The sequence below is a fragment of the Haemaphysalis longicornis genome, unplaced genomic scaffold (genome assembly GCF_048455015.1).
Source record: "Haemaphysalis longicornis isolate Haplotype H1 unplaced genomic scaffold, Haemaphysalis longicornis Haplotype H1 scaffold_10, whole genome shotgun sequence".
In the NCBI taxonomy this organism is placed as follows: domain Eukaryota; kingdom Metazoa; phylum Arthropoda; class Arachnida; order Ixodida; family Ixodidae; genus Haemaphysalis; species Haemaphysalis longicornis.
The window spans coordinates 109,982,701-110,000,752 of NW_027526204.1; the positions used below are offsets into that span (position 1 = coordinate 109,982,701).

General features: G+C 48.2%; 1 protein-coding gene across 1 annotated transcript in view; it reads right to left on the reverse strand.

The window, feature by feature from the left end:
* Positions 1 to 17,036, reverse strand: part of Cc2d2a (Coiled-coil and C2 domain containing 2A) — a 57,011-nt gene extending 39,975 nt beyond the window's left edge. Inside the window, exons 1-10 of the mRNA XM_077691645.1 lie at positions 16,962 to 17,036; positions 13,567 to 13,714; positions 13,098 to 13,198; positions 12,659 to 12,742; positions 11,533 to 11,628; positions 10,553 to 10,763; positions 8,080 to 8,211; positions 6,157 to 6,296; positions 5,614 to 5,736; positions 4,216 to 4,407 (exon numbers count right to left, since the gene is read on the reverse strand). Coding sequence (XP_077547771.1) covers positions 4,216 to 4,407; positions 5,614 to 5,736; positions 6,157 to 6,296; positions 8,080 to 8,211; positions 10,553 to 10,763; positions 11,533 to 11,628; positions 12,659 to 12,742; positions 13,098 to 13,198; positions 13,567 to 13,708 — 1,221 coding nt within the window. The 5' untranslated portion in view covers positions 13,709 to 13,714; positions 16,962 to 17,036. The remainder of the gene's footprint in view (positions 1 to 4,215; positions 4,408 to 5,613; positions 5,737 to 6,156; positions 6,297 to 8,079; positions 8,212 to 10,552; positions 10,764 to 11,532; positions 11,629 to 12,658; positions 12,743 to 13,097; positions 13,199 to 13,566; positions 13,715 to 16,961) is intronic.
* Positions 17,037 to 18,052: the final 1,016 nt, after the last annotated feature.

Sequence of the window (18,052 nt, forward strand, 5' to 3'; positions counted from 1 at the left end):
GCGCAGCGCTGCCTTGCTTGTCTGTTCAAACGTAGTCGTCACTTTATCCCCGTGTGTGGTGACTCTGAGATATAAACACGTTTTCTTGAAAAAACAGGTAATGCGGCAAAATGACAGTGACACACGCATCTGAATGTATTAGATTTAAGTTTCTCAGTGGACTCAACGAAGACATCGTCTGTCCACGCGTAACGGGTGACGTTTCACACTTTTGCAGCATGCAAAAATGACCCTAAAAAGAGGCGCAAGGGCCTTCATACTTCATCAGACTCCTTACACTTCCCCTTAAAGTGTCTTCCAAGCAATGTAGATGTGTATGATGATGACGCTGACTTTAAGGGGCAGCTGTTGTATAGCAAGCGCCCTGTTGGGATACATTGGGTCTTACTGACGTATTGTAGCGTAAGCTACACTGGCCGAGGTTCAGTTTCGCGTGGACCCTGAAGGGCCGTGCTGCGCAAGAGCGAGGAGCATTGGATTGGATTGCATTGGATCAAATTGGATTATATTAAATTGGATTGGATTGGATTGGACTGGAAATCCAATCCAATCCAATCCAATCCAATCCAGTCACTAACACGCGAAACAATGATATTTGGCAAATTCCTTGTTTTCGCACAGACTACAAAAATCAAATGTTGCAACATAACCTGCCTATATTTTGAATAAATTTGGAACACTATGCAATCCTTCGTTAAGGGAACTACGGAAAATGTTTAATATGTAGTACATTGTGAATATGTAGTACATGTAGTACATCACTATTGTACATGGCTGTGTATTTTGCTTATGCATTTCAATTGCTATTTCTTTTTTCATCTGAAGTCGCTTTTTGTTGTTACAATGGCATACGTGCTTGTAGCGTTTTTACATTTCTCCTATCTATAACGTGCATGCAATTGCCAATTGTACGCGCAGTGCTGACTGATGTATCTTTTTTTTTTTTTGCTGCCTTGTACTGGCTGTCTGGGCCCCCGTGAAGCTGTTCCCGCAGCTTCTAGCCCAGGCAGCCAACCAGTATTATCTGGTGAATAAAACGAATTGAATTGAATTGAATTGAATCCAATTGGAGTACGGGTGTGTAGAGAATTGGGTCTGCACATTCACCGGTCTGCGCATTCCACAGGAGTGACGTCAAAGCCGCGGCAGACACACCGGCGCCCAGCGCGTGCCCAGCTGTGTGCCTTCGTTGCGCAGTAGCTATGTCTGACGCTGCGCCGGAGCCGCTTGATGATAGCCGTTTCGCGTGGCTTCTGGAGAGCCGTGCTGCGCATGAGCAAGGAGCAGTGACTGAACTGTACTGGATTGGATTGGATTGGACTGGATTGGATTGGATTGGATTGTACTGGACTGGATTGGATTGGATTGGATTGGATTGGATTGGATTGTACTGGACTGGATTGGATTGGATTGCTGAACCTTCGCTCACGCTACGTATATCCTGGCATAGCCGAGGTAAGCCACTGCTAATTTTGTTATTTTCACGCCATACTGCCTTCCTACTTTGGCATGAGGCTTCTGATATTGCTTCTGAAAAAAATGTCGTTACAGCATTGCCTGTGTGTGTCTAGCGAAGGCGACTTTAAAGGGGCTCGGTGTATTGCGTTGCGGCTTATTCGACGATTCTCAGTTGGGAGAATTGGCAAATGTTTTCTACGTTTTGACAGCGAAGCTGTTGTCGCTGACCGTGATGTATTGGCCCCGAGGACATACCGTGGCGCCATCTACGAATGACGTCACTTGTGGGACGCCGGGTCGGGTTGTCGTCTGCTACAACCCATGTCCTGTGCGTATGCGGCCGCGTGTTTTTGTGTGTGTGTGTCTGTGGCCACCGTGCCCCCCCCCCCCCCCGCTCCTTGTGGATTTGATGCAAATTACCCAAAAAAGTTGTTGCAACCCGTATAATCCGGGTGAGCAATCAGCGACTCGCTTTTTCCCGGCGACACCACCGCGCCCCACAGCTCGTACGCAGCCAGCTAACGCCAAGGACGATGCAACTAATGCCGATAAAAGTACACTGTAAATTCATTCTGAAATACTTGCGACGTGACATGTACGAGACTGTGTGTGCAAGGAAACACCTTGTAACAGCGACGGAAGCGCGTCGCTCACTTGTGATCTCACCGCGCCTACTGCTCGCCTTGCCTGGTAAATGAATGACTACGTGAGAACGTTGATCGGATTGCTTCGCCGCGCGTGCTTAAAAGTACTGCTATGATGCGCAGTTTGGCTTAAGCAGTGCCTATTACCCCTACAACGTTTGTCATAGTTATTCCCGGATTTGATTAACGATCACTGCCGTAGCCTGTACTCTGCACGGCTTATATGTTTACTTTTCGCGAAAACTTGTCCGCAATGTATAAATGGTATGCAAACGCTAGTTTTCAACGCCTGCGAGAGGGTTTGGACATGGCTATATTTAGTTTTCATTAGGACTTCGGCGTGGGAATGTATAATTGTAACGTGGGCTCTTTTATGTTTACAGTGAGCCTGCCTTCCTCTAGCATCAACGAAACTAACGATTGCTCACAGAAGGCGAGGCTGTGTACGAGGCGAAACACGTCGTTAATGAATTCGGGTAATTGGGAGTTTTAAAATAGGAGAACCGAGCGTTGGGGGCCCCCCAAAGTGAACCTAAACGCAACGCGCGCGCGCGACGAAAGGGTCTTCTCGAACCGCTCGCTCGCCGCCGGCTTCGGATGCACGTAATCGAATGTTGGTCAGGCTTAACGTCGCGGCAGATATTTCTTCGCCGCTATCGTTACAGTTGCGAATGAGAGTCCCTAAACAACTTTTCACTTCACTGTCACCCTCTTTCTTGTATGTGGAACTTTGTATCCGCGTCTGTTTAGGCGATCGATGATCAAGAACCTGCCACGGCCTCGGCCGATGCTTGCGCGCAGGCAGATATCCTTCGGCCGCTCGCCGCACCGCGCGTGAACGGGCCGGCGGTGCCGGGACCGACCTTCGGGGACGGTCGGCGTAGATCGCGGCAGACATTTGAGCATCGATGCTCAAACCACAGCTGATGACACTGCCAAGCACAATTTTTCACCATTCTAACATCCACATTCACCGCTGTCGAATTACTTTTCCACAACTAGCGTGATTGTTAAAAGCGGCGACAAGTTATTGCTGCCGCGACCTGCGTCGGTTCGAGCTGCTCCGTCGGCCGTGCGGGCAGGCACGGCGGTGTGTGCGCGGAGCGTTTCTGCGAGCAGTAAACGCTTCATGATTTCTTGCTTTACACATTTGTTGCAAACAAGGGAAATCTAGAAACTTAGCTTGGCAATCATCGTAGTCTACATTGTTGATCGGGGAAACGAGCCGCTGCTTACGCTTCGGTCGCACACGTACGCCACCACGCTCAAGTTGTTTGCGGAGTATGTACCACAGTTGATAAGGTTATAAAATCCCCGTGACGTCAAACTGCGCTTGACGCACTGAGAATTAACTTCAAACGACGGAAATTAACACGAAAATACTTTAGAACGCGCGTCCTAAGCTAAGTGTCACGCGCTGCAAGCCAACTGTGCAGCAAGGTAGGAACGGTGATCCTACGAGTGACGTCAAAACGATCGCAGCGCCGGCCTCTCCAGTGGTGGGCCTCGCGGCCAATGCGGCGCGTCATCAGAGAACCCCGGGTAATAGTTACTCCCGCCTTTTACCGCACACTTGAGCACCCGCCTTACGAGGCGCTCCCGGCGTCGTCCAGGCTTGCTCGTGGCGCTCTCAAAAGAATAGCAAGAAAACAGTTAACGTGTGTCCGCGTCCCAAGGGGTGAGAACAAGACAGCTCGCGCTGCAGACGTCCAGTTCGCGAAGCTGACTGCCGCCGGTTGTAGCGCGTGCTGACACGTTTCACTTTGGGAGAAATGTGAAACGATCCGGGCCCGCCAGTCATGCACGAGGAAGACGGGGATATAGATGGATATGACGATGAATACTACTATCGCAGTGAAAAGCGACGCCGAAACTTGCAAATAACCACTTTCTAACCTAATGCAATGCGTGGCGGTGTGTCCTTCAGTGCTTACATAGAAATAAATCCTCCAGCTTTGCTACGGTTCAAGCCTTGAGCGACTTAGTGCGAGCTCCGCCATTTTTTTTTTTCTTTGCTCTTAACACCATGTGACGTAAAGAGATTTTTTCTGGTGTGAAAAACGCTGCTTTCACGCATCACTGGCTATGGTTCTCACAACGTTCGGCAACTCGCCTTATCCTTGCAGGACAGTGGTTCTCCGGAGAGCGCGAGCGCAGCGTAGGCCTCGTAGAGCGCAGTCAGCTGGGCGGCCAGCACGTGCTCGGCGCTGAAGAGAGGGTGGTGCTGGAAGCGGAGGGAGGAGACGTCCAGCTCCAGCTCCAAGTCCTGCTCGCCGTCGCAGCTGTACGGGACGCAGGACGTGGCCTGTCGGAGAAGGTGGAGACAGCGCCCAATGGCTCGCTCAAGCCACTCCCACGCAAAATTCCTTGTCCAGGAACAACTGCAAGGCTTTAGCGTTCATACTAACACTCCGAATATATTACAGGGACAGGCAACCGATTCTTGCGGAGTGCATGCATGTTCTCTAGCTCAAATGAAAGCCAGTGTTTTATACACTGGGGTAACAACAAGGAAGTTCTAATTAAACAGGGAGCAATAATTTCAATTTTGCACTAAAATTTCAGAAGTCTGACAGGTGGCGACACTCAGTGTCTGAACGGGACACTAGGTTACGTGTCAAAACAACTCCGTCGATTTCAACGGGTCACTCAAAACCCGCATGAAGGAATAGGAAAGGTTGCACATTATTGTTGTTTTAACCGGGGAGAGTTTTTAAGTACCTCTTTTAATCTCACGCGCAGTCAAAAGTGTGGTATGCTGGCATGGTTGCCAGCATAATCTTTGGTGGCGGGACACGCATGGCTGGAAGATCTAAAAATTCCGATTTCAAGATTTCTAGGGCGCTATCAGCAAAACCGTTTCGTGTCAAGGTGTTTTAAGCGATGCCCTTTCATTTGGGATAAAAAAATGTACTCGACAAAAATTTGTTGTCTCTCCCTTTTAAGATTTCATGCGACAACGTCTGTATGACAGAATTGTACAATGCATTCCGCACACACACGCACGCACGCACACAGGGACGCACACTGATTTCCCGTTTGTTGGCTGAAGAAGCCTTTCTCAGTAGATGGTTGCGCGACGGTTGTACGCGATCGCATTTCACAAAAACACCATTCTAGCGGTGATAGTAAAGTTAAGAGGGTGTTCAGCTATCTGTGCAGACGGGAAAATTGAGGCTCACCACTTATCCCGAGGATGGGACCTTCAACCATATGCATGACATGGGGCCAGAAGCAGTAACAATATCTGTGTAACCTGAAGTCTTCCAGACCAAATGTCTTCACGACATCCCCGCACTTCAGGCTTTCCAATTCATGTGACTCGATCACTCGAATAGCCTGAAAAGTGCCTGCTTCAAGCTCATCATTCAAACGCCTAAGAAACAATTACTTCTCGTTTCTTTTTTTTTTTTTCAAGAGCCTGACGGGCCAGTGTCTACTAATCCAAGCCCTGAGCGCAACGCGAAAAGTCAAGCGTGAAGCAAAATGGTCAGAGAAAGAACGTTCGCACCTTTGTGTACCGCGGCTTGAACTCTTTGTAGTTGTCGTCATCACTTCGAAGTCGGCATGGCTTATCGGCGATTGGATCTGGTATCGATTCGACAGCTCCCTGGTTGTCGAACCATTCCAGTTCCTACAATGAGATAACATCAGAACAGCCTAAACAAAACTGCCCGCTTCATATAACACTTTGCACGCATATAACTAGTAAAGCAAATCAAAATGCCGTTAATGTGATAACATGCAGTAGGAAAGGTTCACGAAACAATGCGTAATACGAAGTAACGGAGCATGTCAACGCAGCTAGACTTCGCGCTAGTGGTCTAGCATGGCATAGCACGTCATAGCAAGAAAGAGATGGTAGATATAAGCGTCCAGGACAAGCATAATTCATACGTCTGGAAGGAAGAAATAAATAACCCTCCGCTAGCGCGCTCGTACAACACCATCCGCTACCTAGTAGTTCAATTAAAATTTTAGACTAGGCGTTGAAACGTATGCACTCTGATAAGCGTCTCGAAATAGAAAGGGTTGTACTGCCGTTTTGACTCACGTCCTGGTTGACCAAGCGATGTTCCATCTGGTTTATCGCGAAGCGAGGAAGGTTCCTAGTTGTACGTACGATTCCGCTCGCACGATTTCCGGTACTCTCATCACCTTCGGCTTCGCCTTTGAGTTTCGCCGAGATCGGCACTGCCAAGAATAAATGAGGAGAACATTAATATTTATCTGTATTGATAGGTAGTTCGACTTTCAGTCGACAAAACCACGTATTTGTTTCGCTCAACCCAAGTAAGCTAGCGTGCCTTGATAAAGTGAGCGTAATAAAACCTTGCCTCATTAAATACCGCTCAAGGATTTGAATGCACTGCAGAAATTTTTTTTCTTTCTACCCTCGCCTTTTGTACTGTTCATCTTGGCGGTCAACGCGCACACAAAACAGTGACGAAAGAAGAAAGGCGACACGGAGCTTCCTTTGTCCCTGTATGGTGAGCGCTTCGACCACCAAAAAGAACAGCTACCAGCTGGACCAATTGTCCGTCTGATTTTATACTGGTGCCGTTAAATAATTCATTGTGAATTGGTCTGAGCTCTTCTGTTCAAACAATATAAGAATTTGAGCTATACCGCAAGTGCTTACTTTTCGCCAGCGTGTCGCATTTTAGGGGCGAAGCTCCTAAAGCCGTGGATCTGTCCATCCCTTGTGTCTCGTGGTACGTGACCGCCTAGTTCGATGACTCACTCGCAGATGGCGCTACGTGAACGCCTAGTTCGATGACTCGCTCGCAGGTGGCGCTGGTGTGAGTGACGTCATGATGACGTCACTCGCACGTGACTGACACTATAAAAGGCAATCGCTGTTGACGCGCTTCCTCTTTTGCAACGAGTCACCGGATGGAGGAGGTGGTTGTTGACAAGGCTGCGGAGCGGAGGGCGCGCAGGGGGGCGGCAGGATCCCGCCGTGCGCGAAAGAGAGGCCGAAGCATCTCGTCTAGAAAGTCGCGCTTAAACCGCGCGTCGGCAGCTTCGGGCTGAGCTCGCTTGATGCGTTTTGCAGCCGCCTCGCGAGCTCTCACTGCATCGTGGTTTGCCTGCCGATACGAGCGCTTGCTTGCAGCCTCACGAACCCTACAACAACAACAACAAACGAACAAGAACAAAATAAAAGAACAAAATAAAAGTTGATTTGTACAATGTACGCACACAGTCTTACGTCTTTCTTAATGATGTAATGGGCGAACTTTCACGGGAGAGTTACGGTTACAGATGATCTCCCCCTCTCGAGCTTCGCCCCACTTATCATCATTCATTCCGTGGATATGGCGTGATTTTTTTTATTTGATTGTAATTGAGTTTTTAATGCCAAATGTATCTCTTCAAAACCAGCGAGTATTCGTTTTAAATCACCCACCCCTCCGTCTAAAGACGACGATGGTCGAACGCGAAGCCTTCTCGTGATGGATTCTTTGGATGGCAAATCCCACGCTGTGAGTATGTGCTACTCTGGAGGTACGCATCGCTTTTCTAGAATATCCACAGCAACTATCGGGTGTGCACTAAGTAGGCCTAACGTTTGGGTTTGGGGTGTACGGCGCGAATCGGTACCTGCTGCCTGGCGTTCGCTCCAACCATGTCGAAAAACCAGGGTCGAGTCCGGACACAGGAACCGTTTTTTTTTTCTTCTTCTTTCACTTCACCCTCGATAATTCATCATCATCGTCAGAGAAGGTTGGCTTTTCTGCAGGGCGTATTGGCGTAGTACAACGGCATCAGTAAGGACACTAAAGCTTAGCTTTCAAAAAAGTTGTCGTTGAGCGCAGATGGTTGACTTCACGCTTACTGGGCTCAACGGCTGGCGTGATACCGTTCAATGTATTTTCTGTTCTGACCTTTCCAGGCAGTCTAGGTTTGTTCGAAAATTGCTTCAATGTAGGCTTCCCTCCCAAATGATCTCTGTTTGAGCCAGAAAAAGTACCTTTCTTGGAAGCAGGGAAATGGAGGTTGGCGTCGAGTTCACTGGCAGGTCGTGGCTGGTACTCCGCCTTCACAACCTTGCACGCAAGCTGCTCGTCGGGAAGGTAGTCGTCGGACGTGAGGAGATTTTCATCTGAATTAGCCGGGACAAGAAGGGAAAAGTTGTCCGTACTCTCTCTCTGGACACTTCCAGAGTATCTTTGAATGCCGTACCATACACAAACTTGCGGAGAGCATGCACAAATTTGGAGGAGAGGATATTTATTGCGAAGGGTGAGGTAAACTTTTATGCAAACTCCGTCGTTACAGCTTACACCGATAAAGTACTCGGCGCCGGCGGACGTTCCGTAAAGAATCGGACATGATCATCAAAACCAGTTTTGAAGGTGAGATGTCACATCGAACGTGGACTGAAAGTACCCCTGTCCTAAAGCACCACCATTAGAGAAACGAGGGGAAAGAGAGAGAGAGAGAGAGAGAGAGAGAGAGAGAGAGAGAGAGAGAGAGAGAGAGAGAGAGAGAGAGAGAGAGAGAGAGAGAGAGAGAGAGAGAGAGAGAGAGAGAGAGTAGGGGCAAAGGCGATCACGTATGTCAAACCTATAAAATGAAACACCCCCAACGTATTCCTCCCGCGAAACCAGTGAGCATTCTAGTGACACCTGCAAACCACGTTTATTGTTCGACTTCGTTTTAACACAATTTATCCTTTCCAATGGATTAAATGCATGCATATAACCCCTACTCCAACTTCTCTGCCTGGCTATCGAAAGTTTGGCGGTATTGGTTTTAATAGTGAAGTAAGGGAGTGAGCATAAAAATATGAGCAAGCAAATGAAACGATAGTTACACATACAACTAAATATGCACATGCAAGAACTCACGTTTTCAATCCAGGGTCTCCTTTTGATAAAATTGCTGCTAAAGGGAAGCATGCCATAATGATGCGATGTAGTTGGCTGCATAATTGAAATCCAGCGGTATAGTTCACTCAAGATAACGTTTATTTATTTATTTATTTATTTATTTATTTATTTATTTATTTATTTATTTATTTATTTATTTATTTATTTATTTATTTATTTATTTATTTACGTGAGCAGATGATAAGTAACTCGTGATAGCTTCGAACATGCTTTCTTCTCAGTATGAGGGTGTTCAAAAAGCAACGGCTCCTTGAAAGCACACTTCACCTTTTACATTTTGTTAGCTGTGGTGCATTCCTTACGAGAGCTCTTCCTGTAGGAGTGCCTTTTGGTGATCGCGTTACCTCTGATGTTTCATCATTGCTATTATTATTGTCGTGGTCATAGTAGTTCTCGTCATCATCGCCATCCCCCCCCCTTCCCCCGATATCACCATCAGCTTATTTGTGGCCGCAGAAGGCCGAAAGCATCTCTCATTATCGTGTAGCCGTTCCTGTATCGCGATGCGCTAGCTAGTCCATTCTTTGTCTCCGGATTTTCTGGTTGAATGCCTACATACACTTAATGGTCTTCCCCCTTCACCTAGCGTCATCTGTCGGCAGCCATTTTGTTACCTTTGTGGTCCACCGGATTACCGCTGCCCCGGGTGGCCTGCCACCAGGGACGATGTAACTGGCAAAATGGTGATCCGATCTGCCGTGAGGGATGGTGGCGTCTCACCTTGATTTTAATTCGGTACGCTAATGCAGGGATCTCTGATTTAAGAACAAAAAATCCCAGTAATAATGTCAGCATTAGGTCGCGACCTCGACCAGTGGCGAAGCGCCTTTCATCCCGCTATCCCACGCGTGATTGGTATCGATTGTTCTAAATGCGTTCCTTAAGGCTTCTGAACAAGTAGGAGGAAATCTTGCTATATATGTGACCTAGATTAATTTCCGCCGGGACGTTACATCGATGTTGGCGCACAGTTACAATTGTGTCGTGGTAACCGAGAAATCGGCGGACACTGAAAAAAATAGTTCTTTTTTCACTACGACGAAGATGAAAGACCGGCGAGGCTGTGCTGGTGGATGACAATATTGAGTTATGTACGGCGACTTAATATAATGATCGCATAGAGGCAACCTACACATACATTTCTTAGAATTCATTTTTAATTGATTCTGATATAATGTTTTTCTGGATAGTTTTGATAGAACAAAAGTTACAGTCGTTTCTGTAAACATTCTCCGTAGACAGGCCCCGTGTTGACAGCTGACGGGAATTCTGCAACGTTTACAACATCATTGCGCCCTAACTAATTGAATAAGTAAATAAGACAGGTAAATAAAACTCGGCGTAATCATAGAGTCGTCTTAACGGCCAATTTCAGTACAATTTTTTTTCAAGATACCTATAATTGAGAGTGACAGGGAAATTGACATTAGCTGCGGAAGCGTCGCGTGCGATTCTTTGTCGACGCTACCCCATGGACGCTCGCTGTTTTGATCAGAACATATAGCGTAAGACAGCTTCGCTGTAAAAAAAATGGATTTGATATGGAAGAACCTTCTTTGTCGTCTTCCCGAGCGGCTTCGCTGTCTGCTGAAGGTGCGTCCCCCGGTGCGATGTCGTCACCCTCATCAACAGAAGGACGGCGGGTTTCCTGAGCAACCGTCGACTGGGGATCGGCATCGGCGCCATCTTCTGCCTTCGCCCACTTTCGGGTGAAAAATTCCGCCGCCTCTTCGACCATTGTCTTCTGAGCTCGTTCCGCGGACTTGTAACAAAAGGCAATCAAATTTTGTGTCACGCTTGGTACGTAAACTCGGTGGTTCGGTGACCATCGCGTGCCCACGGCTCTAGCATCAAGCTCATCGCCACTTTGTTTCATGTTTTACTCTCTCACCTAATTAATGAACACTACAGTGCAAACACTGAAAACAACAGGCATTGTGACAATGAATTTTCTTCTTAGGCTAGCTGGCTTTATGTTGAAAAGCTAAGCTTCCGCGTCAGAAAGAAGCTAACGAGCATGGTCGCGAAACCAGAGTATGCGCTACTACGTCTCGCAGCTCTTGACTACACCTAACGAAATGTCATGATCACGCCAAAAATTATGTATATATATGATTCTTATCAAACAACAAGCCATACAACAGTCTATGCCCTTGTTCCCAAAAGAACATCTATAAAGCCTTTTGAAAACATTCCAGCGAAGCCATGTTTAAATGAGATCAAACCTTGAAAACCAGCGGCTTTAAAAAAAAGTCTGAAAGGAAGTCCCGAACTCCAACGAAGTTTCTGACTTCCTCGGCTGCCATTTTGACGTTGCCAGGAGCCTAGCCACCGGAGTGGAATGAACCCCGATTCCACGTATACCTTTTCACCAGTTGATTAAGCGCCAGATTACGATAGCCGACACTCGCCGGGTAGCAAACCAGAGGCTATACCTCGTTAACATTTGCTATCAATCTGAATTGATCGGGCGAGTTATAACTGAACACAAGATAAGAGACAGCAGCAGTTCATGCGAGTGGCCCTAATACCTGACGCAGGGCGGTGGAGGCGCTTGATTTCCACCTTGACAGCGCTTCTCGGCGTTTCTTCAGGGCTTTCTCGATACTCTCCTCGTCAACATCGCCCTGTTGGAGGGACAGAAAGAGACACACTTTTCACAAACTGGGAGCCAATGTTCGGAACACCGAAGAGAAACTAGGCTATTACCCCAGCATTAAGCGAACTTTTAAAATCGCTATAATCTAAACGAGAAACAGTAAAATACGTTTTACCAAATGTGTGTGTGTGGATGTGCGTGTGCGTGTGTGTGTGCATGCGTGTGCGTGTGTGTGTATGTGTGCGTGTGCGTGTGTGTGCATGTGTGCGTGCGTGCGTGTGCGTGTAAGAACTCCTATAGACTTATGTGAGCTCTGCGTCAATGGCTTGGTATATTCCGGAAGCCTCATTTCCTCATGACATCAGCTGATAACGCTAGAACTGCGCCAAACAGAAAAAATGCCACGCATATGCTTAGCTGCAAAGCCGTCTAAAGGTGATAGTTTCCCGCTTTCCCTGCAACGTAACATCTTCTCGTTTTTTCCTTCCCAAACTTTAAGCTCTTCTGCTTTCCTATAACTCCTCTTATAATGAATACAATGGAGGTTTGCTGAGTCCAATTCAATTTTCCCGCGTTCACGCTACTGGCTCGCCATCTGTTAAGACCTTTTGTTTGTTTGGGCTTGGCGCAGCTGAATCACGAGCTCTTTAGCGCTTGCCTTTATCGCGCCTTTCTTCAATATCGTTTTTTAGCGATCTTTCTTCATTTGCTGTGCTAAAAAACTAATACAACGTGTTTTAGGAGTTTTGAACGGTATTTCCTGTATATAATTCGTGTGCAAGCATTTTTATTTTTTCAAGTGTTTTTCTGGCCGGGCGTCTGAATCGAGCGACAGACAGACAGACAGACAGACAGACAGACAGACAGACAGACAGACAGACAGACAGACAGACAGACAGACGGACGGACGGACGGACGGACGGACGGACGGACGGACGGACGGACAGACAGACGGACAGGCCAAAATTTCTGCGTTTGGGTAGGCCAACAAAGACTGTCGTCAATGAAGTGTAACAGTAACCACTTCAGCGCGATTTCAAAACTCGTGGTCTTGGTACCTGAATTCGACCCTTTCGAGGAAGAGGTGTTGGGGGTAGAAGCCTTGACGGTGTCGCCTTCCGCTGCTCCCAGGGCCGGCGAGGCTGCGAGGTAAAAGACAATCACACGTTTACCTTACCGCGAAAGATTAAACACAGCGACCATGCAGATGGCACACTGTCAAGAGCGCCCCACTGTCATTTTTATTTTCGCGATCCAAACAGCACGGAGTAATACCAGATTCACGACAAACAAGGCTTTCATCAGAGTCCGCGGAGAAGCCTTCGCAGCCTTCCACTTTTCCTTCCATGTTCACCCCCTCCTCTTTATAAAAACTTAGGCAAATGTTTTTAGGCTTCCAGAAAACAACGAATAATGACGTGATTTCTTCTCTGCAACAAGGAGGACGGTATGGATTGAGTTCTACGTTTCCAACAGGCATCGAGGAAGTGTGCCTACCTCCGAGAACTGGCTTCGGCGCGTCCTCTCCCTACTGGCTCTCGCCGTTTTCGAGCTGGCGATGGAAGTGGGGGTTTGGCTGCCGGAACTGAGGTCGGCGTCTGAAATTCGCACGGCATGTTAGCCCGCGCGCTTGCCGACTCGTATGCATGCAAGTGTGAGCCCGCACAAGCGCACTCACACAGACGCACGCACAGAGAGAGAGAGAGAGAGAGAGAGAGAGAGAGAGAGAGAGAGAGAGAGAGAGAGAGAGAGAGAGAGAGCGGTTGATCACTAATTCGATCAAGTGGTTCATAAGAGGCGATTAATGGGGGGTTTATAAGAGAGCTTATGGGCGGAAGGGCAACCAAGGCAAAGAGCAAGAGAGATTGACCATTTGACGTTACATACGCAGGCGTGGACAAATTTTCACTCAGAGTAGGGCGTACACTGCACGCCGCGGTAAACATGAGTTGTTTCGCCGCAGTACCTGACACCGCGACTTTCCTGGGAAGCGGCGGTAGCCTGGGCGAGGGCCTCGCGGAAGCAGGAGACAGCGACGGGGACACGTCGGCCGGCCGGTCGTCGGTGTTTCCGTCATCGTCGGTGAAGGCCTCGTTGTCGAACTGCATGACGCTCTGAATGGAGGGACGAGCAAGCAGGTGATCGTGTCATCTAGTGACCGAAGCTCGATGCGTGAACAATGAATGAATGCGCGAGAGAAACGGGTGCGCGAAGATCTTGACGGCTATAGGTTTTGATTCAAGTAATGTATTTCTGTTTACGGTTGCCTACGGGTGGTAGATTGAGAGTGGTGATCTAATAAAACATGTCATAGAAGGAGCAGATACAACGCTATGGTTAGGAGGAAACTTGCAGGAAACGAATACCACCACCCCCTTTCGCCCCAGCCCTTTCGAATCATCCACTGGCCGCCATGTGCTCTCTACTCATTCGCGTAACATTTGTTCCATATCAGCGTGAAACTCACGCTAGCACGAACAAAAGGGGTTATTCTTCTGGGAACGCGGAAGAAGGATTTGCGGTCCAAACCTATTGGATGTAGTTATCCGCTCTTGCGCCCACAGGCTCAAAATGAAGTTTTTCAACGACAACCACTATGGCGCCTCCACCATGGCCGCAGTGCTAGTTTGGCTGCAGGTGAGCCTCGTTGTGAGAATATGGGTCGCATCTTCGTTCGTGGTTTGTGCTATACTTCGCGGTCGAAAGGAATTGCCTGTCAACAAGCGTTGCAGGGATTTACTCACCTCAATATACTTTCGAAACAATCCTGGAAAGCTTTCAAAGATTATTTCGGGAACGTTACCCACCCGCGCCTTCATGGAGCTGCATTGAAAATAATATTTCGGGATAACACTCGACGTCTGTTTATTCATTTCTCGTTGATATGGCTTTTAACGTGGGCGTCCGCAAGGGCAAGGAAGGTGAGGGCTAAGAGGGGTTCGTCTCGTCTCTGTATCTGATATGAAGATTGTAAACGCTTTCAGTTTCATTGTTTGGGTTGAGCGGGCGTTTTGTTCATAGAAATGCTTGCAAATTCTGGAGCTTTTTCATCATCCTTACTTTATTACTTTTTCAATTGGACTTATCTGCACCCCCTATCTCCACACACATACACACACACACACACACACACACACACACACACACACACACACACACACACACACACACGCGCGCGCGCGCGCGCACGCACACGCACACGCACACACACACACACACACGCACACACACACACACACACACGCACACACGCACACACACACGCACACACGCACACGCACACGCACACACACACACACACACACACACACACACACACACACCCTTCGTGCTTTGAAAACTGCCCTTTCCGAAAGAATTTAGCGGAATCGACACTTTGATGAAATGGTGTCGGTTGAGCCAGCGTCACTAAATAATCTACGCTTAAGAGTACCGCCACTTCGTGCATCAGGAAGCATGTGGGGGCCATTTTGTTTCTGGCTTGCAGTGTTGCCATCTCTCCCAACGAAACCGCCGTCGGTTGTGACGGGCAAAGTGTGACCGGCCGCTCTAGCGTCCGCGCAGCAGAGAGAGAGAGAGAGGCGCCCGGAAACAAAATGGCTGCGCCCATATGTAAACAAATGAAAATCCTGGCGACCGACCAATGAAAATCCTGGCGGCACATAACAATGACAGAAAAGAGTGCCGATACTCTAAAAGCCTTTATTCAGTGACACTAGTTGAGCCTTTTGGGGTGCAGCGAGAACGACAAAAACGCGAGTAAGGAATTAGACTAGACGGCGCTGGTCCAGCCCACTTCCTTCCCGTGCTCTGCGCTGCCCCCCCAAGACGTTCAGAGATGTTCAACCCTTTTGAACCTGTAGTGCTTGCAATCTGGCTGTTCTCTTATACATCCCCCCCCCCCCCTCTACACACACATTAGCACCATTACCAAACGTCAGTGTGGAACCGCCTATAGCTGCCACTAACACTACAGTGGGTGACCCCCTCACTCCCTTATGTGAGCTTCTACAACTACAGTCGAACCTCGTTATAACGAAGTAGTATGGGGACAGTAATTTAGTTCGTTATATCCGATATTCATTGTAACAGTAGAGCGAAAAATCGGTTCAAACCAATCAGTAATCTGGCTCTCCGCAAAAGTCCTTAATACAAAAACCCATTACTGTAATCTTCGAACCTACTATAAACAAGGTAACCCTTACCTTTCTCCTTGTGGCATTTCAAGCTCAATGAACGAGAACATGAAATTACAACAGGACAAAGTTCGTTTGACAGAACTGGCCTGCGTTCTTATTTTTTTTTTTTTCGAGGAAGAATATGATCTTTGTTTGGTGGCTATGTACAGCACTGAGCAGGATGAAGTTTTCTAGTGTGCACGAACCAATGGGCCTTTTCTACTTCTGCAGTTACGGACGCCGGGAGTTCTTCAAGTGTCTTCTCTGCCTACTGGCCAAATATTTCTTCATTATATCCTATAGTGCGTGCGGCTCTCACAGTTTCGCTCTCGTTATAAAAGAACAAGTGTCATTGAAATGAAGCGTGACCAACCAAAGTTTGTATTTAATTCTTTATAGCCGATAATTCGCTATATCAATGTGCGTTATAACGAGGTTCAACTGTACTGCAGCGCTGGCTCGAACTGCGTTTGCTTTTTTTTTACAGGGAAGCTGCTATAGGCAAACTCCCCCCACCCCTTTTTTGCGTGCGTAGTACGAGAAAAGCCGATCCCATCCTCCAAACTTCGGCACACCCTCTCCATTCGGCGACCTATTCCCCTTCGGCTCGTGATACTCCGATTTATAATGGCATACAATTGCCCCTGACAGAAGGACTTCACAGCAACGCGCTTGTGTTTGTGTGTGAAGCCGACTTTAGGATATCAGCGTAAGGTTAGTTTTTGTAAGCTGGCTCTCACACATTGCGTGTTACGCAGTCAAACCAACTCGCAATCCAGCTTAACGCTTCCCCGGCGCGACGGCGCGGTTTGAGCGGGAGTTTCTGGCCCACCAACTACGCGCAAACAGCTCCCCTGATCACCACCCTTCACAAAGTGGAATGGCGGTGAATTTCTTTTTGTTCTAACCTGGTTTTCTGGAGGACTCTGAACTCCCGCGAAGCAGCTTCTGGTGGAACCGAAGAGTGCCTGTACGTGGCACATTCAGCAGTGTGATGTTTGTTTTCGCCTATTCGAAGCTAGATGTGTCTGCCGATAATCCCACGCCTTCTTTGTGGCACTGCTAGTTCCACTTGGAGTCCTTCAATAGCATTGCATATCGTGACGTCGAGATCGCGTATACGTCATGAGCCCGAATGAAGGCCCAAGGTATGGAGGAAGTTACTGCGCTTTCTGGTGCGTACCTGTCTTGCACCGCCATCGCCAACCTCGCCGGACTGGAAGGCGGCTCTCCTCTGTCCTCGCAGTCGCTCCTGCAATGCCCTGCCACGCAGTGGTAAGGAGAAAACACTCAGGACATAGATTGTGGACACACGCGTGCACAGAGAGACATCGATAACAATTTTTTTTAATTAGGCGAAAGCACTAAAAGTAGTTGGAAAAATTGGCGGCCGATTGCGATACTCCCGAATGCGGAATTTCAGCGCAGCTGTTTAGCTGCTTCGCCTGCAAAATGTGTTGAACCAACGAATTTCGCACGGACGTATATGTACTGGTATAGACCACTTTTGTTCTTCTCATTATACTGCTTCTTCAAAGAACACTCCTTTCCCAGTCTTTCATTGTCATGAAGGAGGACATGTGGTCGGAGATATGTACAGATATATGTTCGACTATCTGCACCAATGCATGGCTCTCAAACACGAGGCCTATGCAAGTATTTGGCGAGGTGGTGACAGTCTTGATAGCCGAGAGAGGAACGGGATGTTCTCGCGCATGAGTGGTAGGAAATTCGTGTTTGTTTTGATATATGCCTTGAAGTCCCCTACTACCAACATCGGTGTAGATCCATGGGTGGTTATTATGAGGCGCAGAGAGTGCCCTACGTCTTTGGAGAGTGCGGAAGGCGAGAAGTAGACAACTACTACCGGCAAGTCGTTGTCCAATATTGCGGCACACAGGTCCACAATTTCATCAGACGTACTAAAGATTCCGATGGGCATTGCTGACAGACCCATACGCAAGTAGACAGCCCCTCCCGCCGCTCTGTTGCGGTATCTGCGAGGCGCAGAACCGCTGTACAGAGGTTGGAACTTTAGAATCCTGGCGTCGGCGGCGCTGAACCTCTGCTCGAGGTCAGGCCCCTTAGTTCAGGCGGATCGCTTAGCTGCAACGACAGACGAAGCATTTCCTCCGTCACAGGAAGCGATCGCGTCATCGTCGAACGCCCAATGGCACGCGCTACTCTGGTGTTATCTCCCAGCGCGTGGCCATCGCCGAGAATAGAGTTCTAGCATAGCGGGTAGCGTCCGCTAACCCTACGGTGGCGGGTACC